Here is a 27,772-nt window from a genome sequence, read left to right on the forward strand (position 1 = left end):
AACTCATTTAATTCTCCCAACACCCCCATGAGATACTATCATTATCATCTTCATTTTATAGATGAGGAAACTGAGGCACAGAGAAATTAAGTGCCTTGCCCAAGGCAACACAGCTAGTAAGTGGTAGAGAAGGTATATGAACCCAGGAGAACCTATGCTCTTAATCACTACACTATCCTCTAACACCCGCCCCACCCCTCCACCGCCCCGAGTGATCTGGTGTCCTCTGATTAGAGCTTTGAATATATGGAGGAAGTGATTGAATGGGGGTACTTCCAGGCATTGGAAAAACAGAGTCAGGCATCAGAGGTCTTTTGTATTGTTATAGATACCATCCTTTATTAAATCCACAGAAGAAAGAAAAGGAAGGAAAATAAAACCTCTATCTCTGGGAATTAATTTTCTTTGCATCAGGTTTTGCATACATATTACACCCCTTGAGCCATTCAGATAAATCATGGCCAGAACAGTGCCGGGTCCAAGATTCCCTGGAAAATGAAGGGAGGGAGGGATGATGAAGTGGACAGACTGATGAGGTGGCAGTGCCACTATCCCAGCTGCCCAGGGTCCAAGCCATCCCTATGAACTTACCAGGCATTCATACCGTTCTGTGAGGATACCACCTGCTTGGCACACAAGATGTCATCCAGAATATGGCGGTTGAGCAAGTCTAGGGGGAAGAGAGGGACATAGTGATCTGGTGCACTGGGGACAGGAAGACAGTGTATGGAGGATCCAGGGGTTCTGGGTTCCTTGGAGCCTGAATAACCTTAACCACTACATTGGCTGATTCTGGATGACCTTGATTCATTTGTCAGCTGGTTATGAATTGCCTCAACTGCCATGTTGGCTGGTTCTGTACAACCTTAACTCATGTTGACCGATCCTGGATGACCTTGACTGTCATGTTGGCTGGTTATGAATAACCTCAACCACCACCAGGCTGGTCCTGGACAACCTCAAACTCCACATGGGCCAGTTCTAGATGACTTCAACTGTCATTTTGTGTGGTTATGAATGATCTCAACTGCAGTGGTGACTGGTCCGATATCACCTCAACCACCATTTTGACTGGTTGGGAAGCTACTCAACTGCAAGGTTGGTCAGTCCTGGTGACTTCAAACACTATGTGGTCAGGTCCTGAATAACCTCAACTCCCATTTTGACTGGTTACAAATGACCTCAATCTCCATGTTGGCTAGTCCTGTTCAACCTCAGCCAGCACTGGTCATATAGGACCAGTGCCTGGTCCTATATGATCTCAGTTGCCATGGTGACTGGACCAGGATGACCTTAACTGCCATTCTCACTAGTTAATGATCTCAACCACCATGTTGACCAGTCCTGGACAACCTCAATTGCCATTTTGACGGGTTATAAATAATTTCAACCTCCATGTTGACTGGTCTAGGACCTCAACTTCCATTTTAGCTAATCCTAGACTATCTCAACTTCCATGTTGGCTCAAAGTGAACAACCTTAACCTTCATTTTAGCTAGTCTTGAAAAACCTTAATATTCATGTTACCCTGTCCTATACAACCTTAACCTCTATGGTGGCCAATCCTGGACAACCTTAACCTTCAAGCTGGCCAATCCTGGGTGACCTCTTTTGTCACTGTGGCAGGATTTAGACAACCTCAACCTCCATTTGGGCTGGCCCCAAATAACCTCTGTCTCCATTTTGGCCTGTCTTGGACAAGCTCGAACACCATTTTGGCCAACTCTAAACAATTTCTGCTGCTATTCAATTTTGTCTTCAACAACACCACACTCTTGTCTGGAAAGTTCTCTCCTTTCTGCATGAAGGTACCTTGTTTCTGTTCCTACAGCCATATATCTGCTTCTTCCCTCAGGGCCTGAACAACCTCAATCCCAAATCAGGACAGTCTCCCCCTTCATTCCATGTGGAGCTAACTTTCCTGTTTCCTGAGTCCCAGAAAACTGTACCCTCCATTCTGGGTGAGGTTTGGGAGCTCTGAGTCCTCGTGACCTAGACACCATGTCAGTGTAGTCCGGGTAAGGATACAGGATAGTGTCTCTAACTGCCCAGGAAACTCTGCTTTTTCCCTGTCATTTTTCTGCTTGTTACTGGAGACTATGGCTTAGACAACCTTGCCCTCTGCATGTTGCTTCATGCAGGACCAGGAGGGGCTTCAGAGTGTCCCCAGTGCTGCCTTACCAAGACACTCCATGTGACAGAGGTTCTGAGTGGGTGTAACACCATTGTCACACCACCAGGCAGAGTTCAGCTGGAAAATACCGTATTCACTGCTGCCGTCAGGATTGTGGTCCACGAAGGAGGTGTCAAAGCCACTCTCATAGTGTGCCATGCACAGCCCTGGCGCAGAAAGAGGGGAGGTAGCAGGTAGGCATGGGTCCTGGGAATAGGGGAGGGTAAAATGAGGGGGGTGGGGACAGGGATGGTTGTTATCTCAGTTGTGGGGGTGATGATCTTGGTTTGGTGGTGGTGTTGATGTTGGTGATTCTGGTGAGATATCAGTGATGGTGGTGGTGATGGTATTCATGGTGATGGTAGTGATGAGGGTAGTAATAGTGATGGTAGAGATGAGGGTGATAGTTGTGAAGGCAATGATGGTGATGACATTCGAGTTAATTAAACCACTCATCACAGCCAGTCAGGGGGTGACCAAGAGGATCATGCCCTGGCCCGGGGAGGTGATAAAATTACAAGGGAGGCCTGGGTCTGAGTGTGGTGGGCAGCTCAGGGTTGGGGTGGGACTTGGGGCAAGTGGAGTCTCACAGTCTCCAGTGCTGTAGCCCCTGAAGCCGTTGAGGCCCGCCTTCTCCAGCTTCATTGCCAGGTCGCAGCGTTCATAGATCTTGGCATCCACAGTGGCAAACATCAGCATGGCCAGGGTCACCACCACCATGCCCCAGGCCTGCATTATGACACCCACAAGCCCTCCTAGCTGACTCCTTGCTTCAGGATTGCAAGGATTCCTCACCCTGCAATGTTCAGAACTAGGGGCATTCTGGAACTCTGGGCTCTATGAGCAAAGATCTAAGTGATAAATTCTGGAACACAAAAGCCAGAGGGCTGGGCACCTCACCATCTTCCCCAGTGTCAGCTCTGTTAAAGACACACACACAAGGAAAAAGAAAGATACTGCCGTATACACAGAGATGGAAGGAGACAAAAACAGGGAGAAACCTGGAGATGTCATAAAGAGATGCAGGGAGAGAGGGGCTGGGGACACACAAAGGACAGACAGGACTCAGAGACTAAACCTCACAACTCAGCCGACATTCCTCAACGCTGTCCCACTCTACTCCTGTTAATCATGTTCTACCACTTGGTTACCTCCATTTCCACTCACTCTGCCCCTCATCGCCTCCATTCCCCCCACTCTGCTGAGTAGTCAGCTCTGTTCACTATGCTGTGCCTACTCCCACCTCGGATTCCTCATGCACAGCAAAATATGACCACCATGCTCGTGCCCTCTGCCCCTCATTACCTCTATTTACTCTTTCTCAGCACCTCCTTCACCTCTCTTCACTTATTGTGCCCTGTTCCACCCTAATTTATTGGAATCTGCCCCACGTTACCCCCTTCAGTCATACTGTGCCCCACATTAACATATTACACATTATATATTACATATATATTCACACTCTACTGCTTTTTCACCTCCATTCTCGTTCTACCTTTTACTCCCCCATTCACTTACACTGCCTCTCATCTACTTCCATTCATTCACACTGGGCCCCACATTACCACAATTCCCTAGCCCTCTACTTGTCATTACACACATTCTCTCACGTCATGTTCCTTCTTCACCTCCATTCACTCTCATTCAGACTCTTTTTTTTAAAAATTATTTTTGTTGTACATTATTGTTTATCAGTCACCATGTAAGTGCATCCCTCTACCCCTTGTGCCCACCCCCCACTCCCCTAGCCCCTGGTAACCACCAAACAGTTCTGTCTTTCTGTGTGTTGGTTTATCTTCCACATATGAGTGAAATCATGCACTGTGTGTCTTTCTCTTTCTGGTTTATTTCACTTAACATAATACCCTCCAGGTCCATCCATGTTGTTGCAAATGGGACGATTTTGTCTTTTTTTATGGCTGAGTAGTATATATATACCACATCTTCTTTACCCAATCATCAGTTGAGGGACACTTGGGTTGCTTCCATGTCTTGGCTATAGTGAATAATGCTGCAATGAACATAGGGGTACATAAGCCTCTTTGGATTGTTGATTTCAGGTTCATTGGGTAGATACCCAGTAGTGGGATAGCTGGATCATAAGTATTTCTATTTTTAATTTTTCGAGGAATCTCCATACTGTTTTCCATAGAGGCTGCACCAGTTTGCATTCCCACCAGCAGTGGATTAGGGTTCCCATTTCTTCACAGCCTCTCCAGCATTTGTTACTTTTTGTCTTGGTGATTATAGCCATTCTAACGGGTGTAAGATGATATCTTAGTGTGGTTTTGATTTGCATTTCCCTGATGATTAGTGATGTTGAGCATCTTTTCATGCGCCTATTGGCCATCTGTATATCTTCTTTGGAGAAGTGTCTGTTCATTTCCTCTGCCCATTTTTTGATTGGGTTGTTTGTAAAAATTAGTTCTTTTTTTTTTTTTTTTGCTGAGGAAGATTGGCCCTGAGCTAACATCCATGCTGATCTTCCTCTACTTTATATGGGATGCGGCCACAGCATGGCTTGACAAGCGGTGCATCAGTGCGTGCCCGGGATTCGAACCCGGGCCGCCAGCAGCGGAGTGCACGCACTTAACCACTACGCCACGGGGCCGGCCCTCATTCAGACTCTTCTTTCCTACTTGCACCTCCACTTTCTGTCACTGCCTCAAATGACTCCCGTTCACTCTCACATGGCCCATCCTTCAGCTTTATTCATTGACTCTGGGCCTCATTCTCTCTCTCATTCATTGTCTTTCTGCCCCTTCTTCACCTCTGTTCTCTCAAATGCTGCCCCCATATTACCCCCACCTCCTGGAACTCTGCCCCATATTACTCCCAAACACTAGCTCAAGTTACCCACATATACTCACTCTACGCTTGGTCACCTCCAGCCTTTCTCAATTTGCTTTTCAAGCCTCCATTTACTCTCACTCTGCCTCTCATTATCCCATTCATTTAAATTCACTCCCAATGTAACCCCTATTTCCACTTATCACTCTTGTTCTGCTCCTGATTCATGGGGCCACTCTGCCCCACATTACCCCTGTTCAGTCACACTCTACCTTGAATTCACTTTTTGCTCACATTGGGCCCCATTTTACCCACTTTACTCACCTTGGGCCCTGTGACTTTCATCCCTTCTCCCTCTGCCTCACAATACCGAGTTACTCACCTTCTTCTGCTCTTTACTGCCATTCCCTCGCACTCTGCCCAATATTACCTCCATTCATACACATGCTTTAGCTCATTCACCTGGGCTAATTCACACTGGGATCCCTGTACATCCCTGGAACACTGCCCTGCATTACCCTATCTAATCGCAGTCTGCCCCTCATTCACCTCGTCACTCTCCTCCCTCCTAGTATCCACACTCAGATAAAGTCGACCTGACTCACATATTCACATTCTACCACATATGTATTCATCTCCATTCCCTCTTATTCTACCCCTTGTGCACCCCATTCTTCCCTCGGTGCCCCACATTACCTCCATTCACTCCTACCTTCCCCCTAAATTCACCTTTCTTTACTCATACCGTGTCTCATAAACAATCATTCATTCACACTCTAATCCTTAATACTCATATCAGTTCTAATGCTTTATCAACTCCATTCACATTCACCACCTTTCATTGCCCCATTCTCACACAGTCTGCTCCCACTTTCACTTTTTGTCACTTAGACTATGTCTCCTTTTCCCATAACTTACTCAGTCTCATCCATAATCTTGAATTAATTAAAAATCTGATGCATAGTTATTCCCTCACTCTGCCCCACATTACCCACATTCACTCCACTGTACGGCTCATTCGCCTCCATTCTACCACCCTTTGTCTCTCCTTGCCCCATTCATTCCCAATTTGTCATTTATTCACCATTGTCCCCTCCCCCCTCCAGTCTCATGTGCCTCCTGTTTACTGACACTCACATCAGCGAAGACAGAACCGTCTGATGTATCATTCAGGATTTGGTTTGGCTGTACATACCAACAGCATCACAAATACCAGTGACTTCAAGAGGATGGAAGGGGACTCCTCTCTTGGAGGCAGGTAGTTCAGGGCTAGCATGGCAGCTCCAAGGTCACCAGACAACTGGCTCCTTCTGTGCTGTTGCTCTGCCAAACTCACCTGCTACCTCATGGTCCAAACTGACTACTCACAATTGGCAACACTTTCATAGTTGTGATAAAATGTATCTTAAGAACATAGTTGTGTGAAATGTATCTTAAGATGACTCACCAAGTGAGGGGGGGCCTTTGGGTGGGAGTTTCATGTCGTGCAGACTCTGGTGGGACCAGCTACCTGTCAGCTTTCCACACCCCTTCATCTAGCTACCTGCCGCTTAGGCCACTGTATGAAGAGGTCGCACCTGTAGGGACTGATGGTAGAGGATGTCCAGGACATAGAGTCAGGGTCTTAGCTCTGCAGCAGAAAAGCTGGCCTCACATAGCTTGTGGATGTGCACTGTGAACCCTGGGACAGTTTCTGAGGGGCTGTATCACTGGCTCAGGAACGTTTCTGGAGCTGGCAGTCACTGTACCCCAACATCCACCAACCCTAAAGGATTTTCCCCCCACATAGGGGTGCGCGTGTGTGCATGTGTGTACGTGTGTGATGTTTGCAGGCTGGACGAGGCCAGACTGGGATGGGTTCTAAAAGTCTAACCCCTCCTATTTTCCACCTCTTAATGCATTCAGAGAGCTGACAAGTTTTGTAACCAGGAGGTACTGATCCTTCAGGGAGCAAGTTATCTGTATTACTCCCCTGCTTGCTTTCTTTGCTTTGCCTGCTAGGAAGCTCCATCTATATTTCTGGTAAAAATATTCCTTGGCTAGTTTTAATAGTTCTGGAATGAGGACTCTCAGATACTTTCTGGAAGTTCTGTCAGATAATGAATAAGCAGAGTATTACTGGGTGGAAGTTAAGGATCCTACCTTGGGAACTTGTGTGACCTTGGGCAAGTTACTTAATCTCTCTGGGACTCAGTTTCCTCATATGACAAGTGGGGGGCCATGGGACTGTTCACAGAGAGTGGGGACTATCTGAGGCAGGTCATGTCATGTGCTTCACACAGTGCCCGGCACACAGGAGATACTGAGCTAGGTCTGAGCTCCCATATCACTTGCTGGGCTTGTTGGCAGGAGCCTCGTCACTGGTCTTCCTGTTTTTGCCCTGTCCCTCTGCAGTCTGTTCTTCACAAAGCAGCCTGCAGGTCATATTTTAACTTTTTTTCCTTCCTATTAAAAAAAAGTTTTATACATACACACGTCTAATTTTATTTAAATAATGATAACAATCACTTATATAGCACTTGCTATGCACCAGGCATTGTTCTAAACCCTTTACAACGATCAATTCATTAGTCACTACAACCCTTAATGAGGTAGGCACTGTCATTATCCCTGTTTTATAGGTGAGGAACAGTACAGGGAAGTTAAGAGTATTGCCCTAGGTTACACAAGTGGTAGGTAAAGGTTCGAACCCAGGCTGTCTCCATCACGTTCGTCTGTTCGTTTTTTTTGGTTCTGTTTTCTTCCCTGCTATAGTCCCAATGTCTAGAAGCCTACCTGGCATACAGGAGGTGCTTAAGCAAATTCCTGAGAAGCTCATGTTCTAGTGGTGCAAGACAGGCAATAAACAAGAGTCAAATATACATGTATTTGTAACGTTAATATATAATGCTTGATGGCTTCAGACTGGTCTTTTTAAAATCTGATCCCTTTAGGGCTTCTCATTGTATCCATAATGTCCACAGTGAAACATGAGCTCTGGCCCTGGCAGAGGAGGCCCTACAGCATCTGGCCCCCACCCACCTCTCCCTTATCCACACCTCCTACACTGCCAACACACTGCCACTGTTTCTGTTCCTCCAACACGCCAAACTAGCTCCTACTTTAGGGCCTTTGCAACAGCCGTGCCCTCCACCAGAAAGCTCTTTGCTTCATTTGTTTGTGTGGCTGGCTCCTTTTAGTCAGCGTAACTGTCACCTCCGACGAAAAGAGATCATCCCTGCCTATCCAGAGAAAGCAACCTGTCAGCCACTACTTAACACATCCCCTTCACCCCGGAGTGTGTGTGTGTGTGTGTCCTATGTCGCCGTTTATGTATTCTTCAGCTTCTCATTTGTCTGCATACCGTCCTTCCAACGCTAGACTGTAAACACCCAGCCCTCGCCACTGGATAGAGCCAGTGATCTTTCCCCACTTCGTGCACACGATGCAATTCTGCCACGCATCGCGTCTTCCCGTTCAATTACATCTGCAAGCCCGATGCTGCCCTCCAAGTTCAAGACACCAAATTCACGCCTGCTAGAATTTTCCTTGATTGGACACTTCCCCTCCTCGCCATAAGGAAATTGGTTTTTGAAGTCTTAGGAATGACGGCCTCCGCAGAACAAAGTACACACCTGCCAGACACTGCCACCCTCGAGGGGAAGAGACGCGGCGTGCACGGCCACCTCCTGAGAGCAGTGACGTCACTGGCATGGCCATCTTCTCTCTGCGCCTGCGCCGGGGTCCCATCGCATTCGCGTCGGGCTGGAGGGAGGGGGGCTCCCATGTTGACTATTGGCAGACGCGGGCTCAAAGCAGCCACTGAGCATGCGCACACCCGGCCGCTGCAGCCCTGTAGGCTGCCGAGCCCGAGTCGGTCCCGAAGCGGAAGTGCTTCTCCAGGCCAGTCTTGTAACGGTCTCCTCTGCAGCGAGCAGAAAATCTGTTGTCGAGAGAGAGGTTGAGGGGGCGAGAGCTAGGGGTGATGGCTGAGTGATGGGGAGTTCTATGGGACGAATGAAGGGGGATTTGTGGGGGTCATTGATGTGGGAGTTTTTGGGGTGAATGATGGGGGACCGAGAGGTCAGTGAATGCGGGTCTGTGAGCTCAATGGTGGACGAAGTTATGGGGCTAGTCAGGGCTGAATGGGGCTTATTCAACTTTGACTTTTACACATTTTCCAGCACAGTGACCTGCGCTAAGGGTTCATACGCATCCCTCCTTAGGCGCGCCCCGCCTCTCTCTCTGCCCCTCTCCCCTTGCCCCAGCCGCTAGGTAGGGGCCTGGTGTGAATGATCCAGCTGAATCTGCATCCGAAGGCTTCCTTCCGGCTCCTGGGCAAGACGGCCCCAGTGAGGTGAGGAGAAGGAAGAGGCACCTGAGAGGACTTACCTGCCCGGGGGCCTCGCGCAGAGCTGGGGGCTTCGGGGGGCGGGGCGGGGCCTGGTGCTGCGCGATCTGGGAGGATCCTGCTTAAAACGTCAGGGGGATAATAGTTTTAAAGTTCAGTTTTTTGGGCGTTTAACAAACAAGTAAAACATTTTAATTGTAGATTAGTTAGAAAGTAGAGGAAAAGAATCAAAAGGAACTAATTTTATGCCCATACATTTAAATGTCCATTCTTAGACATTTTTTAGTGTGTATAAGGCGTATGCATTTTTAAACATTTAACATATACTTTTAAAATGGGTTCCTGCAGTTTTATAACCTATTTTTTTCACTTAGAAGTTTACTGTAATTCAGATTAAAAATTCATTCTATAACATTTTTAAAAATTTTAATTTAGATATATGTACAGAAAAGTATACAGATAATAAGTGTACAGTTCCATACGTTATTTTTGATAGCTACATAGCATTTCATTCCTTGTATTTTCTTATTAATCCCATGTTATGGGTCATATAGGATTGTTTAAGTTTGGTATTGTTAAAATCAACGCTGAGATGAAGGTACAGAGAAATTATGATACATTATTTCATTGAGGAAAATACATAGGAAAAAAATTTCTGGGTCAGTATACAGGGATATATACATAAACCTTTTGTATTAGATGTTTACATGAGGAAAAGAAACAAGAATACACAGGTGGTTGTTAAAACCACATGGTTGCCACGCTTCCACAGAGCGGCCTCATGCCCAGCTGGTGTGAGAGGATTTCTAGGCAGATTATTCTGGGCACTGGAAGCCCGATGGGGTCTCTCATATGCTCTGCTCTTCTCCACTTTTCCAGCTCAGCCTTCACACATCTCTGCCTTTTCCCCAGAAGAACAGGAAATGGCCGAACCCCAGGTAAGTATGTTGTTTATCTGTTCCTTCCTCTATTTTACCATGGATGTGATGAGCTATGTAGGAATCGCTGAGATAAAATAGAAAATTATTTGTAAATAAGCATTAGGATCAGGGAAAATAAGGCCAAGTTAGAATGTAGACGTGTGGAAGACTTAGAGACTAATGTTGAGCTGCAAATCTCTCTTTGAGCCTCTGGCAGCCAGAGGGAAATGTAACCAGTAACCTGGCTCACCTTACTTATCAGGTGAGAGCACACTAAGTCCTCAGGGAAGTAAAGGTTTCCTACAATTGCCTTACAAGGCATTTCTTTGCTGGGTCTTCGTATGGATGGTGGAATTGTCTTCCACCCTAGCCTGCTGATGAATGCAGTCCCTGGTTTCCTTCAGGTATTTCCTATAGCATTCCTCAGTGAGCTGGAGACTTAATGTCAAAATGTAATTTGAGACTGAAATATCTTAGGGAATTTTCTTGTCTTTCAAATGATTTTGCTGAAGTAATTTTCTCAGTTGGACTTTTGATTCTCCTTTGGCCAAGAGACGAAGTCATGCAGACACCCACATCCTGCTATCTTTTTTCTTTCACTTTAAACATTTTTGTTTTTTAAATTAGCATACAGTAAAATTGATTTTGTTGTTGTCCAGTTCAGTGTAACTAATCTATAGTATAGAGAATAGTTTCATCACCCCTAAAAACTGCCTCATGCAGATTTTATATAGTCATATCCTCCTCCACCTGTAACCACAGGCAACCACAGATCTGTTCTGTGTTACTATAGTTTTAACTTTTCAAGAGTGTCATACAGGGGCCGGCCCCGTGGTGTAGTGGTTAAGTGCGTGCGCTCCGCTGCTGGGGGCCCAGGTTCGGATCCCAGGCACGCACTGATGCACCGCTTGTCAGGCCATGCTGTGGTGGCGTCCCATATAAAGTAGAGGAAGATGGGCACAGATGTTAGCCCAGGGCCAGTCTTCCTCAGCAAAAAGAGGAAGATTGGCATGGATGTTAGCTCAGGACTGATCTTCCTCACAAAAAGAAAAAGAGTATCATATAAATGGAATCATAAGGTATATAACCTTTTTTTTAAAAAAAAATTAAACTTTCCTTTGAGATAATTGATATGCAATTGTAAAAATAATCAGAGAGATCCTTTGTATCCTTTATTCCGTTTCCCCCAGTGATAACATCTTGCAAAACTATGGTACAGTACAATGTCACAACCAGGATATTGACATTGATATGGTCAAGACACAGTTCCACAGGATCCTTATGTTGCCCTTTACAGCCACATCCACCCCTTTTCCCCCTCATTTCATTCCTAGACTCCTAGCAATTACTAATCTGTTATCCATTTCCAGAATTTTGTCATTTCAAGAATGTGATGGTGTTAGGAGGTGGGGATTTCTTTTCTCCTTTATTTATTTACTTATTTATATCAGTAATACAAAATTTTTATTTTTATTTTACTCAATGGAATATAATCCATTATTGTCATTATTTATTTTGATACTCAATTGTCCCCAAGTTGGCCAGTGGGAGCCCCTTTAAGCTGGCTTTTGTGTCCTTCTGACACATCCCTATAATTTTCAGAGCACTTCCTTACTTTCTGATGCAACAACATATTCTAGCCCTCATCTTTTACTTTCCCTGACTCAGGCCTGGAATTGGCCATTTCTCCAAGGAGCACTGGTTCCTATTAGTGGATAATATAGAAACCAAAATCTGGGTGCTAGGTGTGCTCATTGCCACAGGGGTGTCGTTACTTCTAGGTTCTTTCAGTGAACAGAGCTTTGTCTTTGTGTGTGTGTCTATTTATATGTCCGTGTATCTATGTGTATACATATACACATACATACATACTTTGAATTCATGCAGTATCTCAGGAATCTTCCTAGTCTTCCCTCATTCCATATTTGCATCTCCCTTTTCTAAAAGTGAGAGCACAGCTCTTAGCATCAATATATTGACTCATTTGCTTAGTCTGACAATATACAGAAATTGGAATCAGAATTCCTGCACCCACACCTGTGAAAAGCCAACCTACTGAGTACAGTACACAATTTGTTTGCATGCCTTTTATACTGAGGATATGTAATCAGAGTACTCTATTTAGAAGTTACCTGGAATAGTTTTTCATTTTTCTTTTCTTTTTTTCCTATCCAGTGTGCTTATGTTATTTATTTGGTATACAGTTAGGTTCATTTTTTCTGTTTGTATTCCATTTTAGATTTTATTTCTTTTATTTTTGTTGATTTAATTTTATTCTTACCTTTATATGTAAAATGTCAATATGATTTGAAGAGACAAAACTATACAATACATATACACAGAATTGTCATCTCTCCCCTGTACCTTCTATCCTATTCTCACTCCACCTTGGAGGTAACAAGTCTTGTTAGTTTCTGATTTATGCTTATGATGCTTCTTTTTAAAACGAGCAGATAAATGTATATTTTAAAAATTTCCACTTATTGCTCAAAAGGTAGTATACTTTATTTATAGACTCTTTTGCACTTTGCTTTTTTCCCTTAACAGTATATCCTGGAAATTGCTTATGTATGTTTACAAATACTGTCCTCTTTCATTTTTTTAATTGAGATATAATTGACATATAACATTATATTAGTTTCAGGTGTACAACATAATGATTCGATATTTGTATACATTGCAAAATATATACAATATATATTGTATATATATAGTATATAGTGCAAAATGTTTACCACAATAAGTCTAGTTAACATCCATCACGACATAGTTACAAATTTTTTTTCTTGTGATGAGAACTTTTAAGACTTACTCTCTTAGCAACTTTCAAATATACAATACAGTATTATTAATTATAGTCACACTGCTGTACATTATATTCCCAGGACTTATTTAGTTTATAACTGGAAGTTTATATGTTTTGACCACCTTCACCTATTTTGTCCACTCCCCTGCCCCCTGTCTCTGGCAGCTACCAGTCTGTTCTCTGTATCTATAAGATCTCTTTTTTTGAAAGAGTCCACATATACAGGAGATCATACGGTGTTTGTCTTTCTCTGTCTGACTTATTTCACTTAGCAAAATGCCCTCAAGGTCCATCTATGTTGTTACAAAAGGCAGGATTTCCTTCTTTTTTATGGCTGAACAGTATTCCGTTGTGTGTGTGTGTGTGTGTGTGTGTGTATGTGTGTATCTCACATTTTCTTTGTGTGTGTGTATGTGTGTATCTCACATTTTATTTATCCATTCATCCATCAGTGGACACTTAGGTTGCTTCCATGTCTTGGCTATTGTAAATAATGCTGCAGTGAACATGGGAGTACATATATCTTTTCCAGTTAGTGTTTTTGTTTCTTTTGGATAAATACCCAGAAGTGGAATTGCTGGATCATATGATAGTTCTATTTTTAATTTTTTTATTGATGTCATAATAGTTTGTAACATTGTGAAATTTTAGTTGTACGTTATTGTTTGTCAGTCACCATATAAATGCGTCCCTTCACCCCTTGTGCCCACCCCCCAACCCCCTTCCCCCTGGTAACCACCAAACTGTTCTCTCTGTCCGTGTGTTGGTTTATCTTCCACATATGAGTGAAATCATGTGGTGTTTGTCTTTCTCTCTCTGGCTTATTTCACTTAACATAATACCCTCCAGGTCCATCTGTGTTGTTGCAAATGGGACAATTTTGTCTTTTTTTATGGCTGAGCAGTATTCCATTGTGTATATATACCACATCTTCTTTATCCAATCATCAGCCAAGGGACACTTGAGTTGCTTCCACTTCTTGGCTATAGTGAATAATGTTGCAGCGAACATAGGGGTGCATAAGCCTCTTTGGATTGTTGATTTCAGGTTCTTTGGATAAATACCCAGTAGTGGGGTAGCTGGATCATGAGGTATTTCTGTTTTGAATTTTTTTTTTGTTTTTGTTTTTTTTTTCATTTGTGGTTATATTTATTTTTTTTTAATTGATGTTTTAATGGTTTTTAACATTGTGGAGTTTTGGGTTGTGCATTGTTGGTTGGCCATCACCATATATATGTCTCCCTTCACCCCTTGTTCCCACCCCCACCCCCCACCCACCACCCCCACTGCCCCTGGTAACCACAGTACAGTTTTCTCTGTCCATGTGTTGGTTTATATTCCACATATGAGTGAGATTAAAAAGTGTTTGTCTTTCTCTTTCTGGCTTATTTCACTTAACATAATACCCTCCAGGCCCATCCATGTTGTTGCAAATGGGACAATTTTGTCTTTTTTTATGGCTGAGTAGTATTCCATTGTATATATATACCACATTTTCTTAATCCAATCATCAGTCGAGGGACACTTAGGTTGCTTCCACTTCTTGGCTATGGTGAATAATGCTGCAATGAACATAGGGGTGCATGAGCCTCTTTGGATTGTTGATTTCAGGTTCGTTGGATAGATTCCCAGTAATGGGATGGCTGGGTCATAGGGCATCTCTATTTTTAAGTCTTTGAGGAATCTCCATACCGTTTTCCATAGAGGCTGCACCAGTTTGCATTCCCACCAGATGTTTATGAGGGTTCCTGTTTCTCCACATCCTCTCCAACACTTGTTGTTTTTTGTCTTGGTGATTATAGCCATTCTAACGGGCGTGAGGTGGTATCTTAGTGTTGTTTTGATTTGCATTTCCCTGATGATTAGTGCTGTTGAACATCTTTTCATGTGCCTATTGGCCATCTGTATATCTTCTTTGGAGAGGTGTCTGTTCATTTCCTCTGCCCATTTTTTGATCGGGTTGTTTGTTTTTTTTGTTGTTCAGTTGTGTGAGTTCTTTATATATTATGGAGATCAACCCCTTGTCAGATGTATGTTTTGCAAATATTCTCTCGCAGCTGGTGGGTTGTCTGTTCATCTTGATTCTGGTTTCGTTTGTCTTATAGAAGCTCTTTAATCTGATAAAGTCCCACTTGTTTTTCTTTAGTTTCGCTAGTCTGGGTAGGCATGTCATCCGAAAAGATTCCTTTATAACCAATGTCAAATAGTGTGTTGCCTATATTTTCTTCTATGAGTTTTATAGTTTCAGGTCTCACCTTCAGGTCTTTGATCCATTTTTGAGGAATCTCCATACTGTTTTCCATAGAGGCTGCACCAGTTTGCATTCCGACCAGCAGTGAATGAGGTTTCCCTTTTCTCCACAACCTCTCCAACATTTGTTGTTTTTTGTCTTGGTGATTATAGCCATTCTAACAGGTGTAAGGTGGTAATTCCACTGAGTCTGAAGACTCACAGAACTCACTGAAATCTATTATACTCATGGTTGTGGCTTGTTTCATGGAGAAGACACAGATTAGAATCTGCCAAGGGAAGAAGTACATAGGGCAGGGTCCAAGAAAATACCAAACCTGAAGCTTCTGTTTTTCTCTCCCCATGGAGTCGGGATGTGTGACGTTTTTGGCATTGATATGTGATAGTATGCATGCAGTTCTGTCAACCAGGGAAGCTCACGTGAGCATCAGTGTTCAGAGTTTGTATTAGGGCTTCATTTTATAGGCATGATTATCCATGTGGCTGCTCTTCGTCTCCAGCCCCTACCCTATCACACAGTTGGTCTTTCTGGGGTGGCCAGCCCCTACCCTAAATTATATTATTATAGTATCTGTGGTGACCCAAGGCCGCCATGTAAAATGTCCTTCCATCCTTCCATTCCAGTTCATCCTTCCTTCCTTTTTTCCTTCCTTCCTTCCATTCCAGTCTCCCTTCCATTCCAGTCTCCCTTCCATCTTTCCTTCCTTCAGCTCCAGTCTATCCATCCTTCCTTCCTTCTACTCCAGTCCTTCTTTTCTTCCTCCCTTTCCTCCCTCCCTCCTTCTCTCCTTCCTTTATCTGTCTATCTTTGTTTATTTTAAGGAAATTACCAAAAATTCTAATCTTCTTTAGTGCTTTTTTTATCAGGATTGGGTATTGAATTTTGTTTCAATATTTTTATATCTGCATTTCTTATATTAATTATATTAATCATATAAATTCTCTCCTTAGGTCTATTTAAATGGTGAATTATGTTAATGAATTTTCTAACATTAACCTATTATTGTATGCCTGGAATAAATCTTACTTGATCATGATGTATTATTGTCTTAATGGGGATCTAATTTTTTTTTACTGTTTTTTTTTATTGCGGTAATGTTGGTTTATAACATTGTATAAATTTCAGGTGTACATCATTATACTTATATTTCTGCATAGATTACATCATGTTCCCCACACAAATACTAATTACAGTCCATCACCACACACATGTGCCTAATCATCCTTTTTGCCCTCCTCCCTCCCCCCTTCCCCTCTGGTAACCAACAATCCAATCTCTGTCTCTATGTGTGTGTTTGTTTTTGTTTTTCTCTTCTACTTATGAGTGAGATCATACAGTATTTGACCTTCTCCCTCTGACTTATTTCGCTTAGTATAATACCCTCAATGTCCATCCATGTTGTCACAAATGGCTGAATTTCATTGTTTCTTATGGCTGAGTAGTATTCCATTGTGTATATATACCACATCTTCTTTATCCGTTCATCCCTTGATGGGCACTTAGGTTGCTTCCAAGTCTTGGCTATTGTGAATAACGCTTCAGTGAGCACAGGGGTGCATGTATCTTTACACATTGGTGTTTTCGTGTTCTTTGGATAAATACCCAGTAGTGGAATAGCTGGATCATGTGGTAGTTCTATCCTTGATTTTTTGAGGAATCTCCATACTGTTTTAAATGGTGGCTGCACTAGTTTGCATTCCCACCAGCAGTGTATGAGAGTTCCCTTCTCTCCACAACCTCTCCAACACTTGTTATTTCTTGTCTTGTTAATTACAGCCATTCTGATGGGTGTGAGGTGATATCTCATTGTAGTTTTGATTTGCATTTCCCTAGTAATTAGTGATGTTGAACATCTTTTCATGTGCCTGTTGGCCATCTCTGTATCTTCTTTGGAAAAAATGTCTATTCAGATCTTTTGACCATTTTTTTGTGGGTTGTTTGTTTTTTTGTTGTTGAGATGTATGAGTTCTCTATTTTGGATATTAAGCCCTTATCAGAGATATGGTTTGCAAATATCTTCTCCAAATGTTAGGTTGTCTTTTCATTTTGTTGATGGTTTCCTTTGCTGTGCAGAAGCTTTTTAGTTTGTTGTAGCCACATTTGTTTATTTTTTCTTTTGTTTCCCTTGCTGTGTCAGACATGGTATTTGAAAATATGCTGCTAAGACCGATGTCAAAGAGTGTACTGCCTGTGTTTTCTTCTAGAAGTTTTATTGTTTCAGGTCTTACATTCAAGTCTTGAATCCATTTTGAGTTAATTTTTGTGTATGGTGTAAGATAATGGTCTACTTTCATTCTTTTGCATGTGACTGTCCATTTTAACCAACACCGTTCATTGAAGAGACTTTCCTTTCTCCATTGTATGTTCTTGGCTCCCTTGTCGAAAATTAGCTGTCCACAGATGTGTGGGTTTATTTTTGGGCTCTCGATTCTGTTCCATTGATCTGTGTCTCTGCTTTTGTGCCAGTACCATGCTGTTTTGATACTGTAGCTCTGTAGTATATTTTGAAATCAGGGAGTGTGATACCTCCAGCTTTGTTCTTTTTTCTCAGGATTCCTTTGGCTATTCAGGGTCTTTTGTTGTTCTATGTAAATTTTAGGATTCTTTGTTCTATTTCTGTGAAAAATGTTCTTGGAACTTTGATAGGGATTGCATTGAATCTGTAGATTGCTTTAGGAAGTATGGACATTTTAACTATGTTAATCCTTCCAATCTAAGAACATGGAATATATTTCCATTTCTTTGTGTCTTCTTCAGTTTCTTTCCACAGTGTTTTATAGTTTTCAGTGTACAGTTCTTTCATCTCTTTGGTTAAATTTATACCTAGGTGTTTTATTATTTTTTTTGCAATTGTAAATGGGATTGTATTCTTTTTTTTTTTTTTTTTGGTGAGGAAGATCAGCCCTGAGCTAACATCCATGCTAATTCTCCTCTTTTTGCTGAGGAAGACTGGCTTTGAACTAACATCTATTGCCAATCCTCCTCCTTTTTTTTTTCCCCAAAGCCCCAGTAGATAGTTGTATGTCATAGTTGCACATCCTTCTAGTTGCTGTATGTGGGATGTGGCCTCAGCATGGCCGGAGAAGCGGTGAGTCGGTGCACGCCCGGGATCCGAACCCGGGCCGCCAGTAGCGGAGCACACGCACTTAACCTCTAAGCCACGGGGCCGGACCCTGGGATTGTATTTTTAATTTCATTTTGTCCTGCTACTTAGATGTTAGTGTATAGAAACAAAACTGATTTTTCTATATTGCTTTTGTATCCTGCAACTTTACTGTATTCATTTATTATTTCTAATAGTTTTTTGGTGGATTCTTTAGGGTTTTCTATATATAAAATCATGTCATCTGCAAATAGAGACAGTTTTACTTCTTCCTTTCCAATTTGGATCCCTTTTATTTCTTTTTCTTGCCTGATTGCTCTGGCTAGGACTTCCAATACTATGGTAAATAAGAGTGGCAAAAGTGGACATCCTTGCTGGTACCTGTTCTTAGAGAGATAGCTTTCAGTTTTTCTCCATTGAGTATGATATTAGCTGTGGGTTTGTCATAGATGGCCTTTATTATGTTGAGGTACTTTCCTCCTATACCTGTTTTATTCAGAGTTTGTATCATAAATAGATGCTGTATTTTGTCACATGCTTTCTCTGCATCCATTGAGATGATCATGTGATTTTTATTATTCATTTTGTTAATGTGGTGTATCACGTTGATTGATTTGTGGATGTTGAACCATCCATGCATCCTCGGAATAAATTCCACTTCATCATAGTGTATGATCGTTTTAATGTATTGTTGTATGCAATTTGCTAGTATTTTGTTGAGGATTTTTGCGTCGATGTGCATCAGTGATATTGCCCTGTAATTTTGTTTCTTTGTGTTGTCCTTGCCTGGTTTTGGTATCAGGGTAATGTTGGCCTCATAGAACAAGTTAGGAAGCTTCCCCTCCTCTTCAATTTTTTGGAAGAGTTTGAGAAGGATATGTATTAAGTCTTCTTTGAATGTTTGGTAGAATTCACTGGGGAAGCCGTCTAGTCCTGGACTTTTATTTTTTGGGAGGTTTTTGATTACTGTTTTGATCTCCTTACTGGTGATTGGTCTATTCAAATTCTCTGTTTCTTCTTGATTCAGTTTTGGAAGGTTGTATGATTCTCAGAATCTATCCATTTCTTCTAAATTATCCAATTTGTTGGTGTATAGCTTTTTGTAGTATTCTCTTATAATCTTTTGTGTTTCTGAGGTGTCCATTGTAATTTCTCCTCTTTCATTTCTGATTTTATTTATTTGAGCCTTCTCTTTTTCTTGGTGAGTCTAGCTAAAGGTTTGTCAATTTGGTTTATCTTTTCAAAGAACCAGCTCTTGGTTTCATTGATTTTTTTCTATTGTTTTTTAGTCTCTATGTCATTTATTTCTGCGCTAATTTTTATTATTTCCTTCCTTCTACTGATTTTGGTCTTTGTTCTTCTTTTTCCACTTCCTTTAGGTGCACTGTTAGATTGTTTGAGATTTTTCTTGTTTGTTGAGGTAGGCCTGTATTGCTATAAACTTCCCTCTTAGAACCACTTTTGCTGTACCCCATAAATTTTGGCATGTCATATTTTCATTTTCATTTGTCTTCAGGTATTTTTTGATTTCTCCTTTGATTTCTTCGTTGACCTAGTCATTGTTCAGTAGCATTTTGTTTAATCTCCACATATTTGTTGCTTTTCCAGTTTTCTTCCTGTAGTTGATTTCTAGTTTCATACCGTTGTGGTCAGAAAAGACGCTTGGTATTATTTCAGTCTTCTTAAATTTATTGAAACTTGTTTTGTGGCCTGTCTATTTGTTTATGTGATCTGTCTTGGAGAATGTTCCATGTACATTTGAAAAGAATGTGTATTCTTCGGTTTTTGGATGGAATGTTCTGTATATGTCTACTAAGTCCATCTGGTCTCATGTGTCATTTAAGGCCAGTGTTCCGTTATTGATCTTCTGTTTGGGTAATCTATCCATTGGTGTAAGTGAAGTGTTAAAGTCCCCTAGTATTATTCTGTTGCTGTCTATTTCTCCTTTTATGTCTGTTAATAACTGCTTTATATATTAGGTGCTCCTATGGTGGGTGCATAGATATTTACAAGTGTTATATTCTCTTTTTGGATTGTTCCCTTTATCATTATGTAGTGCCCTTCTTTGTCTCTTGTTACAGTTTTTGTTTTAAAGTCTATTTTGTCTGATATAAGTATTGCCACCCCAGGTTTATTTTCATTGCCATTTGCATGGAGTATCTTTTTCCATCCCTTTACTTTCAGTATGTGAGTGTTTTTAGGTCTGAAGTGTGTCTCTTGTATGCAGCATATATATGGGTCTTGTTTTTTTATCCAGTCAGCCACCCTGTGTCTTTTGATTGGAGCATTTAGTCCATTGACATTTAAAGTAGCTATTGATAAGTATGTACTCATTGCCATTTTGTTACTTTTTTTCTGGATGTTTTAGTAGTTCTTCTCTGTTCCTTTCTTCTTCTCTTGCTCTTTTCACTTGTGGTTGATGGCTTTCTTTAGTATTATGTTTGGGTTCCTTTCTCTTAATTTTTTGTGTATTTATTATAGGTTTCTGGTTTGTGATTACCATGAGATGCATATATAATAACCTACATATATAGCAATCTATATGAAGTTGATGGGCTCTTTAGTTTGATCTCTTGCTAAAAGCTCTACTCTTTTACTCCCCTCCTCCCACATTTTATGTTTTTGATCTCATGTCTAACCTCTTTTTTCGTGCATGTGTATCCATTACCCTCTTATCATAGAAATAGATAATTTTAGTACTTTTGTCTTTTGACCTTCATATTAGCTTCATAGGCGGTTGATCTGCTACCATTACTGTATATTTGCCTTTACCAGTGATTTTATTTATTTATTTTTTGGTAATTTTCTTATTCCTATTTGCGGTCTTCTTTTTTCCACTTAAATAAGTCCCCTTAGCATTTCTTGTAAGGCTAGTTTCTTGGTGATAAACTCCTTTAGTTTTTCTTGTCTGGGAAACTCTTTATCTCTCCTTCCATTCCAAATGATAACCTTGCTGGGTAGAGTATTCTTGGCTGTAGGTTTTTTCCTTGCACTTTAAATATATTGTGCCACTCCCTTCTAGCCTGTAAGGTTTCTGCTGAGAAGTCAGCTGATAGCCTTATGTGGTTTCTTTTGTATGTGACTTGTTGCCTTTCTCTTTTGGCTTTTATGATTCTTTATCTTTAATTCTGGATGTTTTAATTATAAAGTGTCTTGTTGTGGACCTCTTTGGGTTCATCTTGTTTGGTGCTCTCTGTTCTTCCTGTACCTGGATGTCTGTTTCCTTCCTTGGGTTAGGAAAGTTTTCAGCTATTATTTCTTCAAATAGATTCTCTGCCCCTTTGTCTCTTGCTTCTCCTTCTGGGACACCTATAATATGGATGTTAGTGTGCTTGATGTTGTCCCAGAGGTCCCTTAGACTGTACTCATTCTTTTTAATTCTTTTTTCTGTTCAACTTGGGTGATTTCCTCTAGTCTTTCATCCAGCTTGCTGATCCATTCTTCTGTGTCATGTACTCTGCTATTGATTCCCTCTAGTGAATTTTTCATTTCCATTATTGTATTCTACACTTCTGATTGGTTCTTTTTTATATTGTCCAATTCTTTGTTGAAGTTCTCACTGTATTCATCCATTCTTCTCCCAAGGTCAGTGAGCATCTTTATGACTATTAGTTTGTACTCTTTATCAGGTAGATTGTTTATCTCTGTTTGGTTTAGTTCTTTACTGAAGATTTGTTATGTTCCCTTATTGGGAACATATTCCTTTGTCTCCTCATTTTGCCTATTTCTCTGTGCTTATATTTATATATTAGGTAGATCAGCTACATCTCCCAATCTTGGAGAAGTGGCCTTATGTAAGAGATGCCTTATGAGGCCCAGAAATGTGCTTCCCTCTTGTCACCAGTTCCAAATGTTCTAGGAGTGTCCCCTTTGTGGGCTACATGTAACCTTCTGTTATGGCGGGGTTGCTCTTACTGCAGGTTCCCTGGCCAGCTCGTTGTAAGGCTCAGCTGCGTGCAGTTGCTCTGGTCCCTTTAGTCACTTTATTGGGCAGAGGGAGCCCCCAGCACAGTTGGCTGCAAGGTCTAATAGCACATACCTGCTGCTGTTTTGCTCCTACATGAGTAGGCCCCCAGGGTGGCTGGTTGCTAGGCTCAGGGGCTCACAATTGCTGTAGGCCTCTGACCTGTGAGGCTGTTGTCAGCTCTCTCAGGAGTGCAGTTGGATGGGACTGGCCCCAGGCATGGTAGCACACAATTGTTTCAGGCATCGGAAGGTGAGGCAGATCCCCTATGTGGCTGTTTGAGAAGCACAAGTCTGCTGCAGCTGACAAGCCCCACTGCCCACAGGTCCACACACCCATCAATGCAGTCCTGCCCCTTGTGCACCCCCTGCCCTGCTGAATCAGACCCACTCGCCCTGCTGCGGAGGTCCCACACACTCCACCTATATGGACCCACAGGTTGCCTGAGGGCTTGCTGGTGGGTGGGGCCAGTCCCTAGGGCAGGCTGCCTGCCTTGGCTAAACTGGATTAAATCCGTGCTCTAGTGGGTGGGGCAAAATCCCTGTGCTAACAGGCCAGGGGAAGAACTCCAATGGCATCTGCCAGCCTCTGTATCAGCACACCTGTACTAGGTCACAATAACGGCTGCCGCCAATGTCTCAGTCCCTGGGGAGGTGGTCCCAGCCGCCTCCTGCCTCCCTAAGATGCACCCAGAGCCTATCACATGAGTCTCTTCACCAGAGGACTGTGCACCTTTCTTTCTGGTGATTGTGTGTTGCTTTTTGGAACAGGTGAATTTGTGTGTGGGCCCTTTAAGAGCAGACTTTTCTTTCTCTTATGTTTGATAGCTTTTCTAGGGGTATCCCCCTTGTTTTTAATAGCCAGCAAAGCCAGATATTATGACACTTGTCTCAGTTGTGCTGAGTTCAATAGCTGCTTATTGTGGCAAAGCTCTCCCGCTCAGATCCCCCACTCCTCCAGGAAAAGCTTTGTACCTTACGATTGCTCCTGGCCATGGAGCGCCATGGCTACAATGTGGCTTTTTTCCTCTTCAGAAAGGTATTTCTGCCTTTTCCACCTCAGTCAGCGCTGTCCCTTGTTGTGGGGGTTCTTTTTATCCAGTTTCCAGTTCTCTCTCAGGGGTAATTGTTCCAAGGGTAGTTGTAAATTTGTTGTGTCCATGAAAGAAGGTGAGTTCAGAGTCCTCCTATGCTGCCATATTCCCAGCAATCTCTCCCACTGTCTTTAAATTGCCTTTTTCTTGTTTCCATGTTCACTTGATTGCTGCAAACATTTGACTGTTTTCCAGAGTTCTAAGTTGGTTCTGACAGTTTCTGCTTGGTTTTTTTTTTTTTTTTTTTTTTTTGTGAGGAAGATCAGCCCTGAGCTAACATCCCTGCTAATCCTCCTCTTTTTGCTGAGGAAGACCAGCTCTGAGCTAACATCTACTGCCGATCCTCCTCCTTTTTTTTCCCCCCGCAAAGCCCCAGTAGATAGTTGTACGTCATAGTTGCACATCCTTCTAGTTGCTGTATGTGGGACGCAGCCTCAGCATGGCCGGACAAGCGGTGCGTCAGTGCATGCCCAGGATCCGAACCTGGGCCGCCAGTAGCAGAGCGCGCACACTCAACCCCTAAGCCATGGGGCTGGCCCTCTGCTTGTTTTTTAATGTTTCTATGGGGAGATGAGAGCTTAGAGCTGCCTACTCTGTCATTTTGCTGATGTCATTGTGGGGTGAATTTCTTATCACCTGAAATAGTTTTTCATTTTCTATTATCCTTAAAGAAGCTTTGAATGTATCCAGACTGTTTGCATCTGTTTGTTTTGAGGACAGTGTTGGAGGTTGGGGTGGCTTGCATGATTCTGGGTTCAAGAGCACCCTCTTTTGTCAGTGAGGCAAAGTGCAGTTTCCTTAATGGCTCACTTTCCCTCGGCACTGTGGAGAGCCACGATGGGTGCTCCAACTTGTTTTGTTTGTTTTGGTCATTCTTTGTCTTACATGACCCTCAATTTCCCTCTGGTTTTTTCCTTTCACTACCCAATCTCCAAATGGTTCTTCGTTGCTCCTTTTTACCCTCTGCTTCCTTAGAGGGAATGTTTTTTTAGTGACTGCCACCTTGGGTTCCACACACCTTTCCTATAGCTGGTACTCTGACAGATCTGGCCAGTTTGTCCGTATTTTCATACTTATGGCAGATTTTCTCTTTCTAAGCATGATTTGAGCTCATCCTTAGGCTCTCTGCTCCCCTCTTCTGTTCTCTTGACTGTTTTTTCAGATCCTTCTCACATTCCAGAAAGGTTTATAGCAGTAGTTTGAATGCCAGCTGAGCTGGAATTTGGTATTTGTGTTTTACTTATAGGTAATTAGAAATTTGTCTTAGTCTCTATATTCTATTCTAAGTTATACCCAAGGTATAGGTTATGTGTGGTTTTGTTTGTTCTTCATGTTGATCTCTATAGTCTTTTGGAGGATATGCAGGGAGATTTGGATTTACATAGATGCAATTGTTCTAGATTACCTGGAAGCTCCTTTTTTTTTAATTAAAAAAATTAAGGTATAATTTGTATACAGTAAAGCAGACCCTCTTTAGTGTACAGTTCTGCAAGTTCTGACAGCTCATACAGTAGGTAACCACCACCACAGTGAAGATGCAGAACAGTTCTGTTGCCTCCCAGTGTTTCCCCTTTGTAGTCAATCCCTTGCCACACCCTGGCCCCTGGTAATCACTGATAGACTTTGAGTTTCTGTACTTTTGCCTTTCCCATAATATTATATAAATGGAATCATACAGTATGTAGCTTTTTGAGTCTAGCTTCTTTCACTTAGCCTAATACATTTGAGGTTCATCCATGCTGTTGCATGTATCATTAGTTCTTTCATTTTTATTGCTGAGTATTATTACATTGTATGGATTCCAGTTTGTTTATCCATTCACTGGTTGAAAAACATTTGGGTTGTTTCCAGATTTTGGTGATTGCAAATATAGCTGCTATATAAATGTCCATGTGTAGGTTTTTGGGTTTATGTAAGTTTCATTCCACTTGAGTAAATATACTTGTGAGTGGGATTGCAGGGTTGTATGGGAGTATATGCTTAATTTCATAAGAAACTGGCAAACTGTTTTCTAAAGTGGCTGTACCATTTTGCATTCCTGCCTATGATATGTGAGGGTTCCAGTTGTCCCGCATCCTCACCAGCACCTAGTATTGTCAGGTTTTTTTCCCATTCTAATAGGTGTGTAGTGGTATCTCATTGTGGTTTTAGTTTGCAGTTTCCTCATGACTAATGATGTTGAGCATCTTTGTATGTGCTTATTTGTCATTTGTATATTTTCTTTGGTGAAGTATCTCTTTTTCATCCTTTTTTTCGTTTTTTAGTTTTGAGAGTTCTTTATATTTTCTCAATACAACTTATTTGCTGGATGTGTTATTTGTAAATATTTTCTTCCATTAGTGGCTTTTTATTCTCTTAACAGTGTCTTTTGAATTTTGGTGTCACATCTAAGAAATATTTGGCTAACCTAAGGTTAAAAAGATTTTCTCCTATATTTTATTTTAGAAATTTTATAGCTTTAGATGTTACATTTAGGTCTGTGATCCATTTTGAGTTAATTTTTATATATTTTGGAGGTATGGATTGAAGTTTCTCTTTTTTTTTTTTTTTTTGCAAATGGATATCCAATTGTTCCAGCACCATATTTTGAAATGGGAACTCCCATTTTCCATTGAATTTCCTTTGCACTTCTGTCAAAAATAATTTATAAGTATAAAGATATAAAGTACATTTAATTATAACAAACATGGAGTACAGTTTATAAGTGTACAGCTTGATGAATTATCACCAAGTGAATACACCATGTAGCCACCCCCAGGTCAAGATTAGAACATAATCAGGACCTCCAAATCCCCACTCATGCCCTCTCCCAATCAGTACCACCCCAGAAGGTAATCACTCTCCTGACTTCTAACGTCATGGATTGGCCTTGCCAGTTCTCTTACTATGTATAAATAGAATCATGCAGTATGTACTCCTTTGTATCTGGATTCTTTTGCTCATCAGTACATCCGTGAGATTCATCTGTGTTGGATATGCAGTTGTCGTTCATTCATTTTCATGACCACACAGTATTCCATTGAATGACTGTGCCACAGTTTACCCATTGTGTTGTTGAGGGACATTTGGATTTTTTCCAGAATTTAGTATTAGAAATAGTGCTGCTGTGAACATCCCTGTACTTGTTTTCTAGAGCACATGTGCATGATTTTCTCTAAGGTGTGTACCTAGGAGTAGAATTGCTGGGTCATAGTGTATGCAAATCATTAACTTTAGTAAATAATACCAAACTGTTTCCCCAAGCAATTATACCAGTTATATTCCTACTAACAGTGTGTGGGAGTTCCCATTTCAGCACAATCTTATGGTATTTTAATCTGCTTAATTATAACCTCTCTGGTGGGTGCATAGTGATGTCTCCATGTGGCTTAAACTTGCACTTACCTGAGTGCTTATGGGGTTAAGTACATTTCAGTGGTTACCTGAGTGCTAATGAGGTTGGGTGCATTTTCTTATGTTCATAGGTCATTTGGATTTTCTTTGTAGTGAAGTACCTATTCACATCTCTTATCTTTTTTTCTCTGTTGTTTGTATGTTTCTTATTGATTTGTAGGGGTTATTTTATATGTTCCAGATCAGATCCTTTTACCACTTATGAATGTTGCAGATAATCTCCCCATCTATAGCCTGCCTTTTTACTGTCGTACCTTTAATCTTGTAACATTTGTAAGTCTTTTCCTTTATGAGTAGTGCTTTTCATGTCTTGTTTTAGAATTCTTTCCCTACTCCAAGACTGTGAAAACATTTTCCTATATTATTTTCTAGATACTTTATTGTGTTACCTTTCACATTAGATTTACAATTTACTTATAGCTGATTTTTGTGTATGGTGAGAGTTAGGGGTTAAATGTCATTTTTTTCCCATATAGCTATCCAATAATCCATCTACATTTATTCGAACCCATCCTCATCCTCTCCTCACTGTTTTGCAGTGCCAACTTTGTCATAACTCAGGTGTCCATACGTATTTGGATTCTCTTTTTAGTTCTACTGGACTATTTGTCTATCCTTGTGCTAATACCACATTGTCTTACATATTCTATTACTTAATGGAATGGTTTTTCTGTCATGATTCGTGATTTTCCCACAAAGTAGGCATCCTGTATTGAGTCATCATCACGAACTGGGAACCCAATCAGCAGTTCCCCTACATTCCGTCCTCATCCCCCAGTGGTCAGCATTTTAGAATAAAAGGAATGTGCAATTACAGGGACTTGTGACATTTGAGGATGTGGCTGTGGATTTCACCCAGGAGGAGTGGCAGTACCTGAACCCTCCACAGAGGACCCTATACAGAGATGTGATGCTGGAGACCTATAGCAACGTGGTCTCCGTGGGTAAG

The 27,772-nt window shown here is 41.6% G+C and overlaps 2 protein-coding genes across 3 annotated transcripts in view; one reads left to right on the forward strand and one right to left on the reverse strand.

Annotated features, from left to right (window-relative positions):
* The window catches only part of ZNF182 (zinc finger protein 182), a 44,167-nt gene that overhangs the window by 8,855 nt on the left and 7,540 nt on the right, over window positions 1-27,772 (forward strand). For both annotated transcript variants that reach the window (XM_087427784.1, XM_014791014.2), the window contains exons 5-8: window positions 2,142-2,367; window positions 9,211-9,299; window positions 10,173-10,231; window positions 27,641-27,767. In XM_087427784.1, the coding sequence (XP_087283910.1) occupies window positions 10,217-10,231; window positions 27,641-27,767 (142 nt within the window). In that variant the 5' untranslated portion in view covers window positions 2,142-2,367; window positions 9,211-9,299; window positions 10,173-10,216. The remainder of the gene's footprint in view (window positions 1-2,141; window positions 2,368-9,210; window positions 9,300-10,172; window positions 10,232-27,640; window positions 27,768-27,772) is intronic.
* Window positions 326-2,908, reverse strand: LOC101397691 (sperm acrosome-associated protein 5-like). The gene is made up of 4 exons (XM_004435075.3): window positions 2,764-2,908; window positions 2,182-2,340; window positions 592-670; window positions 326-488 (listed from the first exon to the last, which is right to left on the reverse strand). Exons 1-4 carry the CDS (start codon window positions 2,906-2,908, stop codon window positions 383-385), a joined length of 489 nt encoding a protein of 162 aa, XP_004435132.1. The 3' UTR covers window positions 326-382.

Source organism: Ceratotherium simum, chromosome X (genome assembly GCF_057802395.1).
Source record: "Ceratotherium simum simum isolate JZ-2026a chromosome X, ASM5780239v1, whole genome shotgun sequence".
In the NCBI taxonomy this organism is placed as follows: domain Eukaryota; kingdom Metazoa; phylum Chordata; class Mammalia; order Perissodactyla; family Rhinocerotidae; genus Ceratotherium; species Ceratotherium simum.

Excerpts from the sequence above, each read along its gene's own strand:
- LOC101397691 (XM_004435075.3), bottom strand. The coding sequence starts at position 2,908 with ATGCAGGCCTGGGGCATGGTGGTGGTGACCCTGGCCATGCTGATGTTT. Across the intron at positions 2,341-2,763 it reads GGGCTACAGCACTGGAGACT|GGCTGTGCATGGCACACTAT; the intron begins GTGAGACTCCAC and ends TTTCTGCGCCAG. Across the intron at positions 671-2,181 it reads CTGTCACATGGAGTGTCTTG|ACTTGCTCAACCGCCATATT; the intron begins GTAAGGCAGCAC and ends TCTTCCCCCTAG.